This window comes from Tachysurus fulvidraco, chromosome 24, assembly GCF_022655615.1.
Source record: "Tachysurus fulvidraco isolate hzauxx_2018 chromosome 24, HZAU_PFXX_2.0, whole genome shotgun sequence".
Classification (NCBI taxonomy): Eukaryota; Metazoa; Chordata; class Actinopteri; order Siluriformes; family Bagridae; genus Tachysurus; species Tachysurus fulvidraco.
Window position 1 is genome coordinate 15,044,285 of NC_062541.1, and position 17,507 is coordinate 15,061,791.

The window sequence follows — 17,507 nt, forward strand, 5'->3', positions numbered from 1 at the left end:
ACTGATACTATAGTTTTATGCAATAAATGAAATGCGAATCCCTTCAGTAGGACGCATTTATTTTAGACTTTACTGGGGTTTATTTGCCCCCAGTTGCCTCCACTGTGTGGGCGGGTGTCATTACAGTTCTTCCACTGCCAAACACCGTGGTACTTCCCGCTCTGCATCCGTTTTAGACCCGCCCACATGGGCGTGGCTTGCGTCACGGGCAGCTTATAAAAGAGCCTCTCGGCCGCATCGGCGAGTTTTTCCGAGTGCTTCAACAGGGTGCTAGTTATCACCAGGATTTGTAACACCACAGAGTGTTATGCGGTGGTCATCGCAGAGGAGTGTAGCTTCGTTTTAAGAGTTATATCAACATGTTAAAAAGTTCCAACAGGAAAACCGTGCTCTCTGTGGCCGGAGCGGCCGTCACCTGCGTGGCGCTGCTGGTGGTGTGCGCTCAGCACAGCCGGAGCGCGCATGGTGACGCGCACGGTGACGCAGAGGTAGGGATGCGCTCCCTGCAAAGTGTGGGCGAGTTGGAGGTGAATGGAGAAGTGCAGAGCGAACAAGTAGCGCAGGACGGACAAAAGAAGGGATTTTCCGCCTATTTTTCCAAACTGACGCGGAGCAGAAGAGAGGTGGAGAAACCCTCCGGCGCGGACGCAGGAGCTCCGTCCAACGCACCCGCTGAAGAGCTGCGTCCTGACGACCTCTTCATCGCCGTGAAGACCACCAAAAAGTTCCACCAGCCCAGGCTTGATCTGCTTCTGGAAACTTGGATTTCAAGAAACGTGCAACAGGTTAAACATTTCTCCAATCTACTGCTAGACTATACGACTTCTAAGAAATTTGCTCTGTCTATGATGCCTTTAATTAGAGTCTATTTTCTTATTTAGTGACACAGTGATGATATGTGCGTCCTTCGTTTCTGGCAGGTTCACATGTATAATCCTTGCAATGTTCCATGATTCAGTATTTTATTCCCAGCCTGGAACAAATACATAGAACAGACCCCATTGCATTCCCTCCCCTCCTGGGGTTCCCTCTAACCCCCCTTCCTAATTGTGTGTAGTTGTCCCTACGAGGATGCATCACAGCTCTAGCCTCTGGGCTGTCCCCCTTCCCATGGCTAACAAAGCGTCTTTCTGAAGGGTAAAGAAAAGGTTTCCCAGGCCTTTGCTTCCCGCTCTCCATGGGAACCAAGGAGCCAAGACAGTGGCTGGATCACGCGAACATGAAAGGTGGAAAAAAAGAGCAGGGCTTCATTAAGACAAAAGCTCAGAAGGTATAGGAAAGTTTTAGGGATTCGAGGAGCCAAGTGACGCACAGTGTGAAAATGTTGTTTGAGAAACTAGTCTCTGTTGTAATGGGTCACAAAAGCTTTCCCAGCACATTTGGCAGGACCAAACCATGAACAGTCAAAGTGATTTTATCCACCACTGAGAATAGTCATGCATACTTCAGCAAAAGTCACTTTAATTCGCCTCACACGCTGTCGAACTATGCATCCTGCACCGCTTCCTTTGAGATTTGTTTCCAAGCTTGAGAACACCACTGCTTTGAACAGTCATTTGAATATGGTTGTCAGGGCCATATAAATACCTTTTCTTATTCTTTTACTCATTCAGTTTCAGTCTTTATCTCACTCAGAACAAAGAACGTTTCTAGGTTTCCAAGAGCATCAAAGTACTGGCAGATTAGGCACTGTGGGCTAGCAGGTTCTCTTTGTTGTGCGAGTAATGAGCTGAATAAGAGCACACAGGAGTTAAGATAAGAAGCCTAGCTCAGTTTTTCATGCTTTCGTATCCCAGAGCCTAGCTCACTTGTTCAGAGGAAGTTTCAAGGCTCAGGTCAGAGAGGGTTTCCAGGTTTCCAAAGTTTGTATTGGTTCCCACTGATTCTGTTCTGTTCAGTACAGTGAGTGATGCAAGTTAAGTTGGCAGCGAGGAGAGTTACCAGAAGGCTCCTAATGCGGACAGCTGCTAGAGAGCGCCGCGGTCATAAAAGACCAAAACAAGCCCAAAAACAAGTGGGAGTTCCTAGGGAATGGGTGCCAGGTGGCCCGGCCTCAGAGAACAATAGACTGAGGACTAATGAATCCTCACAATCCCAGTGTGTACATATGGGTGTCTGCATTAAGGTCATTTTAGTGTTGGACCACAGAACACCTTGGCATGTGAAATCCAAGTCATTGTCATTTGAACTGTTTAGGGATTATCCCAAGGTCTCTTCCTGTAACAGTGAATAGCCAATGCTAAACAAGTGTTTAGGGGGAACTGTATTGTTTAAAATGTAGCATGGGAAATACCGAGCATATGTCAGGGGAGGCTACCAGCTTGAAAAGCATGATGAACAGGGCCATGTGGGCCCGTGATTGTATCCTGAGTTATATCTGGCTTTAGTGTGTGCTGTCAGCCATCTTTGGTTCCGTTGCTTCACGCTTTGCGTACTCTTGTATGGGTGATGAGCAACTCGCGCTGCAGCATTGTTTACATGTAAATAATGCAGATAGATACAATCAAGTCTACCTGTAGATACTGTGCCTGTGAGCATCCCAGGCTGGCTGGGAACCAGAATATTTTACCAGATAAGATGTGATCAATCCTACCCCATTCTTCTCTGCTATCAGACATCAAATTATTCTTGCTATCAAACAAAGTTTTTCCTGTAGGTGGAACACAAAGCCTTATCTTTTATTTTTATCTTAGTTGGATAGATAATACATGGCAATAATGTGAGTATGTTCTTCAGAATAGTATTATTCCTTTCACTCTGATAAACTGCTGCTAGGATTGTTTCAGACCATAGCTCCTGGTTTCCGGCATTTCTCTAAATTTCCCCTCTGGAACAATGGAGCTCCCCTCAGTGAGTGAACTCTGCAATAATAAAAAGAGCATTTTGCCTGTAATGGACTATCCAGTGTCCAGTTTTACACACACACACACACACACACACACACACACACACACACACACACACACACACACACACACACACACTAAATTACACCTCCATTATTTAACACAAAAAGCTACGTTGGACACACACTACTGTGCATGTGTGTCATTCTTTCAGGTAGCTGCACAAATGTTCAATCATTTTGAATAAAGGGAAGAGGGTGGTAGTAAAATGTGCTTTACCCTGGCACAGACAGGAAAGCAGCCTATGCGGGTGGCTAATGGAGGGAGGAGCGCCGATTTGTTTCCTTCCCGGGGAGCTGGAGACAGCCAGCCAGGCTCCGTGCTCTGTTCAGCGCCAGCTCAGGAGATGGGGAGGGTCTTGCTGGGATCCCCAGATTTCAATTGGACTCCTCTCACTACTCCAGAAACCCCCCATTTGTGTTTTTTTTTTTGATTACCTGGAATAATATGTAAAATTATATTCCAACATTAGGATTCTGCATCTGTACAAGAAGAGGAGAAAAGAACTGGTCATGAATCATCACTTCTTTCATAATTGGATAGTTCAGTTAAAGAGAGAACCTGAGAACAAAGGGCTTGCTTAGGGGAAACCGCTTTTTAGTTAACCACTGCAGCTGTATGCAAATGCAGCCAAACATATTTCTAGTTTCCCCAGCGAAGGTTTTAGTCGTCTTGAAAACCACTCTGCATTGTTCGGCGAGAGCCGGTCAGAGAATGGGACGAAAGGGAGGTGTGGGTGTTGATGGAAGTGAATTAGGGCTAAATGGCCACACAGACATGCACAAAGACAGGGGCTCACACATACTAATAAGCTCTGAGGTTTTCTTTCTGTTTTCTGGCCTGTCTGTTAGTAGCCAGCGCTGGCAGCTGCTCGTGTGATTAGCCTGGCTTTTCAGACGAGTTGAGCGCAAACAGCAGTGGCCTCTGATCCTTCAGCAGCCAGGCCTCGCTGTACAAACAGAGGCAGTGGGCACTGGACTCCAGCATCTCACGCTGAACATCTGCTTAAAGTTTGCTCTGCAATCCAATCAAACACCATGACAGCACCCAAGGTTAAAAGAAAATAAAAGCCATGGAAGAAAGGCAAATGAGTGCGTGTGTGTTTGTGCTGTGCAGTGCAGGACGTTTGACAAAAAGCTACCCTCTGGCATGAGTTCAGGCTGTTTTTGACAAAACCGAGCACAAAGGCAGAGTAACAGTGGAGTCAATTAGTCCACAGTTAGTGTGTGTGTGTGTGTATATGTGCGTGTTTAGGAGGCCATGGCCTAGCAGGCCTGTTCTGACACGTGGCTGTGATAAAGCAGCAGGTGGCAGGTGTTGTTTCACCTGAGCTGCAGTGTAAACAGGTTAACGGTGGACGTGCTTTCATCTGGCTGTCTGAGGAGTGTGGCAGCGAGGCGCCTGTAGTGACGGCCTTCCTGCCACTGCCGAGCACCTGCTCTGTCTTATCCACCACAAAGAGCGTCTAATCTCAGACCCCCCAACACACACACACACACACACACACACACACACCATCCTTTCCTATGAAAGGGGCATGATCACGCCTCACTCTGGCTGCGTAATGGCGTCTATCTTGACCCGAGAATGAAACTTGGAGGATTAGTGCCACTCTTCTTTTCAGCTTGCACAAGATGTGGATTAATTTCACATGTGCAGCTTCACAGAGAATAATATGGCATTTAGACATGTAAAGTGGATGAAGGAGGGGTTCAGGATAGAGAATACATTTTGGGCTATGGTGGGTGTGTAAAATGGGGTGGGGGTTATGGAGGTGGGGGTGGGGGGCATAGGGGGTAGTCTGCTGTCCTCTTTGTTCTGTGTCTGGGATACTTTGGGGTTCTGGAGCAGTTGCCATGGAGAGCTTAAAAAGCAGCAACAAGGCCTCTTTTATGCAGTGGGGTAGAGCTTGGCTTGTTTAACCGACAAAGTTTTCCATGGTTTAAAACACAGACAATGACTCTCAATCAGCCTTTATGAAATAAATAGCACTGAGACGCATTTAGGCCAAGCCAGTTCCTGTAATGTGTTATCTTCCTTGCACTGATCTCGTGATGGACAACGAAAAAATAGAGCTGACTGCTTATGTTCTTTGTTTCCACAGACTTACATCTTCACAGATGGCGAGGATGAGGAGTTGAAAAAGAAAATGGGTGAGTACATGTCTTGATATGAATGTCATTACCCCAGCGAGAGTAGCACAGGCATTCCTGGGGGTTGAAATTTGGACTCAGTTGAAAGCAGCTATATAATCCCCATGAACATCTTGCTCTGAGCTTCAGGCCTGATCGCTCTTTGCCTCAAGTGATGCACATTAGTCAAGAGATAGGACTTTGCCCTACTGATTAACGGTTCAGAGGGGTATTATATGTGCACTGACCCAGATCTGCCCTTTCCTCCATGCAGGAAGCCACGTCATCAACACCAACTGTTCTGCCGCTCACAGCCGCCAGGCTCTGTCTTGCAAGATGGCCGTGGAATACGACAAGTTTATCGAGTCTGGCAAAAAGTAAGTATGGTGATGCTTTCAGTGTAAATTTCTTCAGGAATCCGAGTGCGTCTTTAATATAATCATCTTCTGTCTTCTTCAGGTGGTTCTGTCACGTGGATGATGACAACTATGTGAATGTCAGGACTCTTGTCAAGCTACTCTCTCAATACCCTCACACTCAGGACCTGTACGTCGGCAAACCCAGCCTGGACAGGCCCATTGAGGCTACAGAGAGGCTCGGGGACAACAAGATGGTAAGTATTCAAAGACTCATTTGATTAATTCAGTTTTTGACATGAAGCCAAAAAAATGCTCAACCTGGACCTTTCTTTTTAGCAACCTGTTAATTTCTGGTTTGCCACCGGAGGAGCTGGGTTCTGCGTCAGCCGTGGTCTGGCTCTGAAAATGAGCCCATGGGCAAGGTACGAGAAATACGATCCATTTTCCTCGTTCGTAGAATCATGTCTATAGATTTAAGCTTCCGGTTTTCCTAAGCTGACCTGTCACTCCCGTATCCTTTTGCAGCGGAGGTCATTTCATGAACACAGCCGAGAAGATCCGTCTCCCTGACGACTGCACCATCGGTTACATCATCGAGTCGGTTCTCGGGGTTCCGCTGACACGCAGCAACCTGTTTCACTCGCATCTAGAGAACCTGCAACAGGTTTCCCGATCTGAAGTCCAAAAACAGGTGTGTTTACAAGACTTAATTTGAAACGTTTTACTTTTGAACACAACCTGATGGTGGCACGGCTGTAATCTCGAATCTTCTTCTCTTCCACTCTTCTTCAGATTACACTTAGTTACGGTATGTTTGAGAACAAGAGAAACATCATCAACATGAAAGGAGTTTTCCCGGTTGAGGAGGACCCATCCAGGTAAGAGTCTTTTTTTTATTTTTGTTGCATAAATGAGTCGGAACAAATTCAAGTCAAATTTAAATTAATTGAGTTTCCAATGTGTCTCTTGCAGGTTTAAATCTGTGCACTGCCTGCTCTATCCGGATACTCCGTGGTGTCCTCCGCAGGTTGCCTATTAAGGCGACCAGCTCCTCTGTTGTATCCTCGTCCTAAATGTGCCTCAGTATCTGACAGGCACTAGGGACCACTGTGGTATTGGCCCATGTAGCTGCTTTGTTTGACATTGCAGTGCAACGTGGCCTCTCGTGTGTTTTTTTAATTTTGTTTTGCTTTTTGTTTTTTTACTGGGCTGCTGTGCGGCCTGCCTTTGGATACTTCCTTCCTGCCTGGTGCATTGATCTTCCTGTCTGTGTACCATGCAGTGGGGCCCAGGGCCCATCAGGAAAAAAAAGGCTTTACAGGCAATCAGCTGTGCTTATGTCCTTCATATTGCTTGTATCCATTGCAATTCTCATAGAATGTGTCTTTTTATAATATGTCCATGCCTTTCCTTCTGCCAGCTTTACCTGCTTAGTACATATAAAATCTCTCTCTCTCTCTCTCTCTCTCTCTCTCTCTCTCTCTCTCTCTCTCTCTCTCTCTCTCTCTCTAATGCAATTCAGGATTTTTACTTCAGGTCTGAAGTGACAAGCCTGTAAATGTTTATATATATATATATATATATATATATATATATATATATATATATATATATATATATATATATATATATATATATATATAGGTGCTTTATTAATTTGTAAAGGACTCCGGATGATATAATTAGATGAAGGGTAATTCCGTCGTTAGCTTCATTTTCAGTTATACTATTGTTATTACTTTTGTATAAAACGACAAGCTGATAATTTATTTTATAATTTGTGCTGGCAAAAGGCAATTTCCATATGCACCGTCAGATTGTTTCTATCTGTGATGCATTCGGATGAAGCACTTTTCTCCCCTACTGATCTGAAAATGATTGACGGGCCTCAAAGCTGCGTGACTTGCTTTGTTTGACTTACTAAATTCTAGATTTTATCTTCTTAACTCTGTTTCTTGCACCCAAACAATCTGGGCATTTTTTTAAATGAGAATTTGATATCTCGAATTTGTTCGCTTTACCCTGAGATAAATTTCATAGAAAGTTGCACAGCTTGGTTGAATTGAACTGCTCGTTGCTCTTGTAAAAGTGCTTCATGAAGATGTTTCGGAGTGAGTAGACCAGACATTTTTTGGCCAATTTTGATTTGATTGGATCCTAATGGGCACACGAGCCTCAGCACATTCGAGTGTTACAATTTCCTCAATTGGTCTGCTCCACATTCCTCACTTTGCCTGAGTCTCTTTAAGTGTCTCTCCTCCTAAAATCATAAAACTTTACATGAGCAACAGCAGTGTGCCCTTTACAGAGACTTTCTCTGTTTATTCTTCTTTCACCCATGTTGGGTAGAATGTATGTTATTTTAAAGCAGTATGTATTTACTGTGCCATGTTCAAATAATTGTACATATTCGGTAAGTTGGTGTGACGCTTTGGCCTGCGGATCAGACATGGTTCTGATGACTGCTTGCTTGTTTTTATTTTATTTTTTTGCTTAGGAATTGTGCTGTAATTTATCCTCCAGTATCTGGATCCTCGAATTGTTCAAATGCCTTTTCTCTCAGGGATTAACATCCTGACAGAGTTACTGTGGACGCCACTGTGGTAACTGTGCATTAGCTTTCAAAATAAAACGGCATACCCGCTACGAAACTCTACATCTGTCTGGGTTTTTTTTTTTTTTTTTTTTTATCTCACACTTAAACAGAGTCTTGCAGAAACAGGAAAGGAACCTGATTCTCTCTCTCTGGACTGACTAAAGAAAACACTGAAATGTAACTGGGTATAGACTAGCATCTGTAGAGTTGCTGGGGGGGGGGGGGGGGACACGCCATTCTGCATGAGACCACATTTTAAACACAGAGGGTTCAGACTTCCTCATGCTCTGTTTATTATTTTAAAACAGTGAGTTTGGAAGAGTTTTGTCGAGGTCTAGCAAAACAAAGGCATGTAAAACATTGAATTATTTCTAGATCTAAACATTTATGTATAAATAGCTTTTGGCCCAAACGTCTCTAAGTGCAAACAGCAAATATTAAATTCAACCAACAAGATGGTAAAGATCAACAAAAACTGCACCAAAAACACAATGGAGATCTTATAAGAGCTTCGTTTTTGACACAAAGCATACTCTCTCTTTCCATACCTGGTTTATGGAGATGTTTTTTAGGTCCTGTACCGATAGAAGAGTGAATTCCTCACTATTTGTTAAGCTTAAAATGTAAGAATTTTTTTTCAAGTGATCAATAGTAAGATAAGGAACAGATATACAGTACAGTGTGGTGTAAAAGATCTCTGGAAATTCAATATATACAAACATTTGTGCAAACATCTGCACAAAAATAAAAATAAATGTTGCAGAAATCGCTGGGTTTTGCAAGTAAAGAAAAGCAAACAAAAGTGTGAAAGTGAATTGTTGAGAAGAAGAAGAAGAACTGTGGCACATTGTCTAAGGTGTTAAGATTTTACCAGCTAATTTCCTTCTCAAACTGCACCAAGTCTACCTGAAACCGGAGGGGGAAAAATTGTCACACTAGATACGGGCTTTGCTTAGTTTGTTACTGTTTACTGCTCTTTATAGAATTTTTTATTAAGAAAAATATCTTTTATTATTTTAGCAGGTGCTTTAGCTAGACACCATTGTGCCATTTTTAGCCAGCATTGTGTGAGGGAGAACTTTAATTCTGAAAAGTGTCAAACCATATTACCAAAACATCTGCTGGTCCAAACTGTAGTTCAGTCATGAGGCTACACACATGCACACACACACACACACACACACACACACACTACACATTTCTGCAATGTGTAAGTCGTGATAACAGGTTCATCTGGTGGTGACCGTGCATCAGCCGAGTTGTCGTTAGTCTCCTCAGCCGCAACCACAGAAACAGACCAAAGTAGTGGTTATACTCTCTGCTTAGGAGGTTATCAGCTTGAAAGATCATTTTATCTCTAACATCTATGATAACCTGCTTTGAGAAGTTTTAGCTTTTTTTTTTTTTTTGGCTTGGTGTGTGAAACAGGTATATGTCAGTCTTCTTTAAATGAAACAGAGCATGCAAGTCTCCTGAGACCGAAATAGGAGGTAGAAGTGCAGTATGTACTGCTGAAACAGTTACCAGTTAAGAACAACAGGATGTCACACACACACACACACACACACACACACACACACACACACACACACACACACACACACTCACACAGGGTGGAGTGCTTACAGTGCCTCAGTACTGTGATGTTTGGTGTAATAATGGTTTGAAGTCATTATTATTGGTCAGTATTATGGCTACATACTGAGAACAGCGTTTAGAGAACACAGTTTGTTTTCCGTTCTCATCTCTGCTTCAAATTCTCATCTGTAATTAGGGCCTCGAGGTCTGTTATGACTGCTTCTGCTGCGAAGCGTCAAAGAGTTGGACCACACAATGACTCGACGCAGTCTGACTAAAATACGAGCATGGGCTGAGTCGCTAGCGGTTCATTTATTTTACAACACACAAATATCCGTCACTCGGCTAATGATGCTGATGCGGAGGAAACACCACAATGAATACAATGAAAATGGGAGCTGATCGCTCGTTCCTGTGCCTTGCCTGATGAAATCTGACTATAGTCTAAATGGCAAATTATTAACATTGAGGAGCATGGAGGAAAATAAATGGTAATGTTTCATATGTCTAGAAACTGGTGTGTTTATTGGAAAAATTAGCTCTGAGTCAGAGTACCCCAGACACCTTTTCAGTCTGTAAACTTTTTTTTTTTCTGGTTTGTTATACCTCATCATGACAAAAACACTATTTATAAAAAAGATAAAAAATGTCTTCTTCTGAATTACATAAAAATGCAGATTAATGTCCATCAGGGGTCCATTAACAGCAGCAGAGAAGGAGAATTAAAATAAAATGAATGAGATTTGGGTTGACTTCTCAGAAATGATATCATTTAAAGGGTGTGAAGTTTTTCAGATAACATCAGCTTCCTGCTTCTATTTTGGAAGCGTTTCTGCCTACATTTTAACCACATACATATTCACAACACATTTAACCTGCAAGTTTGTTGTACATTTGTCCAGCATGTTAAAAGCACCAGCATTATGGTCAGACATAGACGTGACTTAAATGATTCTTAGGACTCCTAATTATACAGATTAGCTCCATAGCTTCATGCTATGGTCTAATTAACAGCCGAGCACCATAGCGTCGTTCCAGAGTCATTTCCCCGAACATGTGTCACATAATCAGTCCTGCTTCATGTGCCTATCAGATTACTTTCAGTTTTCCCTAATGGTTCTGTTGTCTTTTTACATCTTGCTGAGAGATGGCTACTGGTCTGCTGAGAACCAAGTCCTCGTAATCAACTGATCATTTATAAACAGTTTTTTTACACTTTATTGTTCAAGAATCAAATCTTATATTTGTCTTTTTTTTTCTAAGCCATTGTTGCATTCATTCTTACCATGATGTATATTTTATATAGACATTGCATGTTATAAGCACACTTGCCTGTTTTTCTCCACTTGCTCGCTTTTCATGTTGTTTTTTACACAGAAACATTGATTGGTGTTTTTATGTATTAATAAGTAAATGGGTAAAAGTAATGTGGAAACAGCCTAAAAACAGAAAATAATTTTTTTTCTACCTCTCAAAATCATCCTTTAAGATGATTGGCTATTTTATATTTCTACTGTGTGTGTGTGTGTGTGTGTGTGTGTGTGTGTGTGTGTGTGTGTGTGTGTGTGTGTGTGTGTGTGTGTGTGTGTGTGTGTGTGTGTGTGTGTGTGTTCACGTATATATGGCTTTGGACTGACTTACCCATACATACTGTTCTGGGATAAGCTTTGAATCCTCCCTGGCCACAATAGAGCAAATACTAAAGATGCATCACTGAATCAAGTTCATTCATTCATTCATTCATTCATTCATTCATTCATTTTCTACCGCTTATCAGAACTTCTCGGTTCATGGGGAGCCTGTGTCTATCTCAGGCGTCATAGGGCATCAAGGCAGGATACACCCTGGACGAAGTGCCAACCCATCGCAGGGCACACACACACTCTCATTTACTCACACACTCACACACTACGGACAATTTTTCCAGAGATGCCAATCAACCTACCATGCATGTCTTTGCACCAGGGGATGAATCAAGTTCATGATAAATCAATTTAGCAAGATCATGTGAATCACATTCTTGATGAATCAATGAATCATGTTCTTGATTAATCAACAAACCAAGTTCATGATTAACCAGTGATTCAGTACATGATGAATCAACAAATCAAGTTCATGATCCATAAAGCTATCAAGTTCACGATGAATAAACTAATTAAGTTTATGATGAATCAACAAATTAAGTTCATGTTGAACCAATGAGTCAAGTTCATTATGAATGAACTACTTAAGTTCATTAGTAATCAAAAATCAAGTTCGTAATTGATCAATGAATTGAGTTCAGTGAGAATCAATGAATCAATTCATAATAAATTCGACAGATTCGTGTCCACCACTCTTTTTGAAAAATAGTATTTTTCTCTTAAAACAAGATACAGCTAAATAATTAAAGGCTTTATAATATCTGTCATTTGTCCGATGTACTTTCTTGTCTCGGTTTGTCCCAAAACAGCACAGTATGAAGGAGTGTGAGAATGAATTCTCGTAAAATTGTGGCTAAAGTTTCTCACTACTGGCTTGGCCAGACTTTTTGTTGTGCAGAGTCATGTGCTAGTGTGCAATTAAATTGTGTAAACAATTATGGAAAAACACAATACTGACATTTGTTTATTTGTAATGTAAAGTCACCACAAAATATACACCCACATTCATGAAAAGGAATAAATCAAAGATTTTAAAAGCATATAAGTAGAAATATATGAGTATAAAACCAATAGAAAAAAATACCTTCTTAAAAAAAGATTTTTCTCTTAATCTTAGTGAGTTTATTATAGTCATTGTGACATGCTTAACAAATTCCAGTCTTACTTTAGTTATCTTTTTCTTTTCTTCCGTCCTATTCATTTCTCTTCCTTTTCCTGTTTCCTCCACACGTCTCTCATTTATAGCAATGAGTGACACAGCTATTTCATACAATAAGCTTTGTCTGACAAAACAAAACAACACAAGAGATAAAAGGCAAACACTATTTATTCAGACATAGATATAGGTACACCATTTATTTGTGTCTGATCCTACATGGATTGCCGGTAAACATTTCATATTATGAGCTATTGTCTTACATAACAAAACAAAACAGATAAAGGATATTAAAGGCAAACACTATTTAAACCTATATAGGTTCACCATTAATGTGTTCAGTCCTACAGGGATTGTGGGTAACCATTTCTTATAAGAGACTATTCTCTGACAAAACTAAACAAAACTAAACTACACAAAGAACATGAGATAAAAAAAAGTATAATAGGCAAAAACTATTTGTATAGGTACACCATTTATACGTGTCCAATCCTACATGGATTAACGATAGTTATTTTACATAAGTTATAATAAGTTATTGTCTGACAATAAAAACAAAACAAAAAAGAAAAGTTATTAATGGCAAAAATTATTTGTACATAATTAGATATAGATACACAATTTAGAGCACAGGTTTCAATTAAATACACTGACTAGAAAACACAAACACACACACACACACAAACACACACACACACACACACACACACACACACACACACACACACACACACACACACACACACACACACACACACACACACAGAGCAAAAGTGTGTGAAATTCATGCATTTAATTAAGCATGCATTATTTTACTTTGATAGCATTTCATTTGACTTACAAATACATAAAGATTGACTGTAAACTTTGTGGGACCTGTGGGAAAGGTGTAATAAGTAAGGAACTGGCATCCCATTTAGTATGAACTCAGCATTCCCAGGATACCGTGACCCTGAAGAGGATAAAATGGTTAGTGAAGATGAAAAGAAAGGATTTATATAATAACTACTCTTCATTTCTTTTTGCTGGGAAACGCACAACAGTTTTGTGTACACTGAAATAAGATGAAGGTGTGAAAATGTTATTTTTGTAAATCTGGATTTGTTTACTCAGAAAGTTAATATATGTCTAGCATGAATTAAATTAAATTAAAAGGACCACATTCAACATTATAACCTTTTATTGCACAGTGAACGTTAGCCATTACATTGAAGCTTTGGAAATGCTGTTGATTGTTCGTTCTTGTGTTCAGAGCCTGGGGTTGTGTATTTTGAAGAGTACAACATGTCCCAGTCCCAGCGTTCTGGAGCAATCAAGGCTGGAGCTGCCACTTTGATATTTGTTGTAAATATGAATGCAAAAGATTGTGGAAAGGCTTTCAAGAGACAGTGTTGGTGCCTCATAGCTCCAGGGTCCAGGATTTAAACCCTGAGCTCTGGTTCCTTTCTGTGTAGACATTTCTCTTCATGTGTGTGTGTGTGTGTGTGTGTGTGTGTGTGTGTGTGTGTGTGTGTGTGTGTGTGTGTGTGTGTGTGTGTGTGTGTGTGTGTGTGTGTGTGTGTGTGAAAACATGCTGGAATGTAAAACCGATTGTAAATACCACCTTCTTTAAACCTTTTCTTGTTTTTCTTCTTTTAACAATGAAACACTAATGGTGGAAAAGTATTCGCACCCCTGTTAAAAATGGCAGTATTTTATGAGGTAAAAGATTTAACAGATCAGTCCAGACCTTTAATGTGATATACTGTAGCAACCATCTGTATTTAAGTAAAAAGCAATCTAGTTACATATGTGTTCACATCCTCAAATAATAATTTGTAATTAATAATAATAAAAATAATTAATATGTTTGAATCTACCGACATCAGGATTTGACAGTTCTGTTCCACTCTTCCTAACAACAAATGTTTCAGATCTCTCAGATTTGAGGATCTATGCTGAAACTTCTCCTTTCAAAAAAAGTTGATAATCATCAGCTTCCCTTGTTGAATCGGATTTGTCATTAGCATTGCTATAAAGGGTTTTGGAGCTTTTCTGGATTCCCTTTAATTTTATTAAAGCTCCATTTACAGCTAAAGAGAAGCAGATCCATAGCATGATGTTGCCACCACCATGCTTTGGACCGGGGGAGGAAACCGGAGTACCCGGAGGAAACCCCCAAGGCACGGGGTGAACATGCAAACTCCACACACACAAGGCGGAGGCGGGAATCGAACCCCCAACCCTGGAGGTGAGAGGCTAACGTGCTGACCACTAAGCCACCGTGCCCCCCCAGTCCAGAACACATTTTACCCTATTGTTTATGGTGACTTATGAGGGTTTGGGTAACCTCATTGGCTAGCCATGTGAAGAGTCTAAAAAATTTTTATGTCAAATGCAGGAAGTGACCAGTACGTCAATGTTGTTGTAGGTCTTGTGGCAATCTGGTAAGTTTCCAATTTGCTCTTGCACCAATTTTTGAATGCTGAATCTTTTTAAACTTCTTTTAACGTAAAGTCTGCCCAATTCTGTGTTAATGAGCTCACAGACATTCAGGATTAGCTCTTGTTTCTTCTTTTGAACATTCTTCAAAAATGATTTCTATGCTCAAGGAAGATTGATTTAGTGTTGTTAGTGTTTGTGGCTTGTCTGCATTTAATACACTGTTTCAAAATTTGTTATTATTCCTCCTTTTTATATCGCTAGTCAGGTCTTTCATACCGGACGGACGAACCTGCAGGTATTTAGGCCAAAGTGCACACAGACTGTGATACAGGTTTGTTTTGTGTCTGCATTTATGTGAGAATGTCTTAAATGAAAGCATCGGGATGCCGTTTCACTGAGATGCAAAACAGGATGCAAATAAGCAAATAATTACTCACTCAAAAAGCTGTCTTCCCAGGTGCGAAAGCCTGGCACGTAGACTAACAGTCATCATCTACTATCAGAAGAGTGACAGTAAGAGGATGATTATCTGTTGGCTCTCCATCTATCAAAACACTTTCAGTTAGGCTGAGGTATTTTTTTCTTTTAACGCCATGCAAATAGGCTCTCCAGAATATCTCTCCAGAACATTGAAAAAGTGTAAAGAATCAGTGAAAATAGAGTAAAAATGAGTGAAGTGGCTTTTGAAAAGGATCTGCATTAAATAGGAACTGGGACACAGCACAAAGAAGCTGATTTTGTTGCCGGTAACGGTCACTTCATTGAGAATCAGTGGTGTGAGGTAATACTGAGTTATGTCTTGGTAACCTTCTTTTAGCACTTAAAGAGGAGACAGAGTTGTAAATTGAAACACAGAGGCTACAAAACAAAGAGCCATGACAAGTGGGATAGCCCCGAGCGTAAGCAAGAGTGTGATGTCTTTGAAGGAAAGGGGCATAAGGTTAGAGGCTGGAAGAATTGTGCCTGCATTTGTACGCTTGTATGTGTGTAGGTGGAGAGTGTGCTTAGAAACGATGTAGCGGTGGCAGAGAAATTTCCGCACACGCTTCAGAAAAAAGTGGAGGAGGAGGACAAGGGGTGGGGGTAGCAGTCATTCAGAGCCGGCTGCTCGGGCTTTCTAATGGAAGGGCGCGTTCAAAGCAGCCGCTGGCGTGCGAAGAAGACGTAGGCAAACACAAGCACACCCCACACACAGCTGCCCCTCTCTCCATGGCTCCCAGCAACAACGTGCAATGTTGCCATGAGACTCCGACTCCACCCCAGAGGTCAGGACAACACAAAGAATCGCAGATGCTAATGGTGTTATGCGCATGGTGCAAAGCTGAAAGTTAAATCCCTGTTCTAGCATCGAAACAAGTGACATCTGTCAAGAAATGGACAGATTTCACTTTTAGAGCAGATGGTGGATGGATTTTTTTTTTGTGTCACATATGATCACGATTATAATGGTCCACCTGCGGTCAGTGTGTCTCATCACCATCTGTGCAGATGTCTCCTAGCAAGTGACTCTGAGCCAGTGTCTAGTCTTTAGTTTTTGAGTATGATGTTACTGATGGCTTGGGAGAGTTCAGGCTGCTGTTTAGACTTTAAATGAATCAGAATCAATGCCTCAGTAATAGAGACAAAGTGTCCATGGTGTATTTAGAACCAAATACCAATCAGGAACACATGGTGCTGTCATGAAATCACTAACAAAATGATGTAGGGTTTAAAATGACTGTCAGACATCTGCTGGTTTATTAAACCCTGATACAACGGTCTGGTTGGCTGCATCCACATAAAACCAAAATAATCTTGCTAGTTTCCACCCCCTACCTAATTCCGTCCTATCACATGATGTGTACCGACCAGGGAAGGTTGGGCAAGCATGCATTTCCTCTCTGACCTACAAGCCAAATATTGCATCTTTTGAAATTTCTTCTCATGCAGCATCACATACCAGTATAACACACTCTCAGGAAAGCGCAATCTGCCTTATTCTGCATTCATAAGCTCACAGACATCCATGATTGACTAATGTTGCTTTGGTTGACAAGGGAGAGAGAAATCATCCCTCCCACCCAGATAGCACTGCCAATTTTGCTTTCTTGGCTCGTGGCCACTGTGTTTGTGAAGTTGTTGGGATTCACACTGATGACCTCATGATCTCATGACCACGAAAATCTCATCTGAATATTTTTATACTGTACCACTGAGGAACTGAGTGTCCTACACTACACTATCACTACACTCTGCTCTCTTACACAATCCATAAGGGGTTTACTGTAGAACCATAGAACAGTATTACTGGTCAGAGAGAGAGAGTTTCACTGAAGAACTTTCAGAATGAGAAATCAGAAACAGATACTGAAGCAGGGTATGAATAATAAGTAAAAGTACCACACTATACTGTATTACGTAATACAAGTGAACTTTTTTTTTGTCGTTTTTGTAAGGGCCAAAAATACACTTGAGACTGAACAGAAGGAGAAAAGAAAAATAAATGGAATAAATTAGATATACTATGCGTAATCATCACGTAGATAAGGTCCAATTTCACATTCCTGTGTTCTGACATCATACTATACAGTGAGTGTGTAAAAGCCTAAAGCGGCAGTTCAGAGTGACAAGTAAAGATTAATGCTCGGTCTGGAGGACCGTTTTGTACTCCCGTTCAGCTTGTGCTTGAGGCTGATCATTGTTTTCCTTATATTCAGCCACCTTCCCGTCCCCG

At 41.2% G+C, this 17,507-nt stretch overlaps 1 protein-coding gene across 1 annotated transcript; it reads left to right on the forward strand.

Annotated features, from left to right (window-relative positions):
- Positions 1–230: 230 nt before the first annotated feature.
- lfng (LFNG O-fucosylpeptide 3-beta-N-acetylglucosaminyltransferase) lies at positions 231–8,053 on the forward strand. The gene is made up of 8 exons (XM_027173897.2): positions 231–785; positions 5,011–5,059; positions 5,313–5,415; positions 5,498–5,651; positions 5,734–5,819; positions 5,923–6,088; positions 6,190–6,275; positions 6,370–8,053. The coding sequence occupies exons 1-8, from the start codon at positions 360–362 to the stop codon at positions 6,434–6,436; spliced, it is 1,137 nt and encodes a 378-aa protein (XP_027029698.2). The 5' UTR covers positions 231–359; the 3' UTR covers positions 6,437–8,053.
- Positions 8,054–17,507: the final 9,454 nt, after the last annotated feature.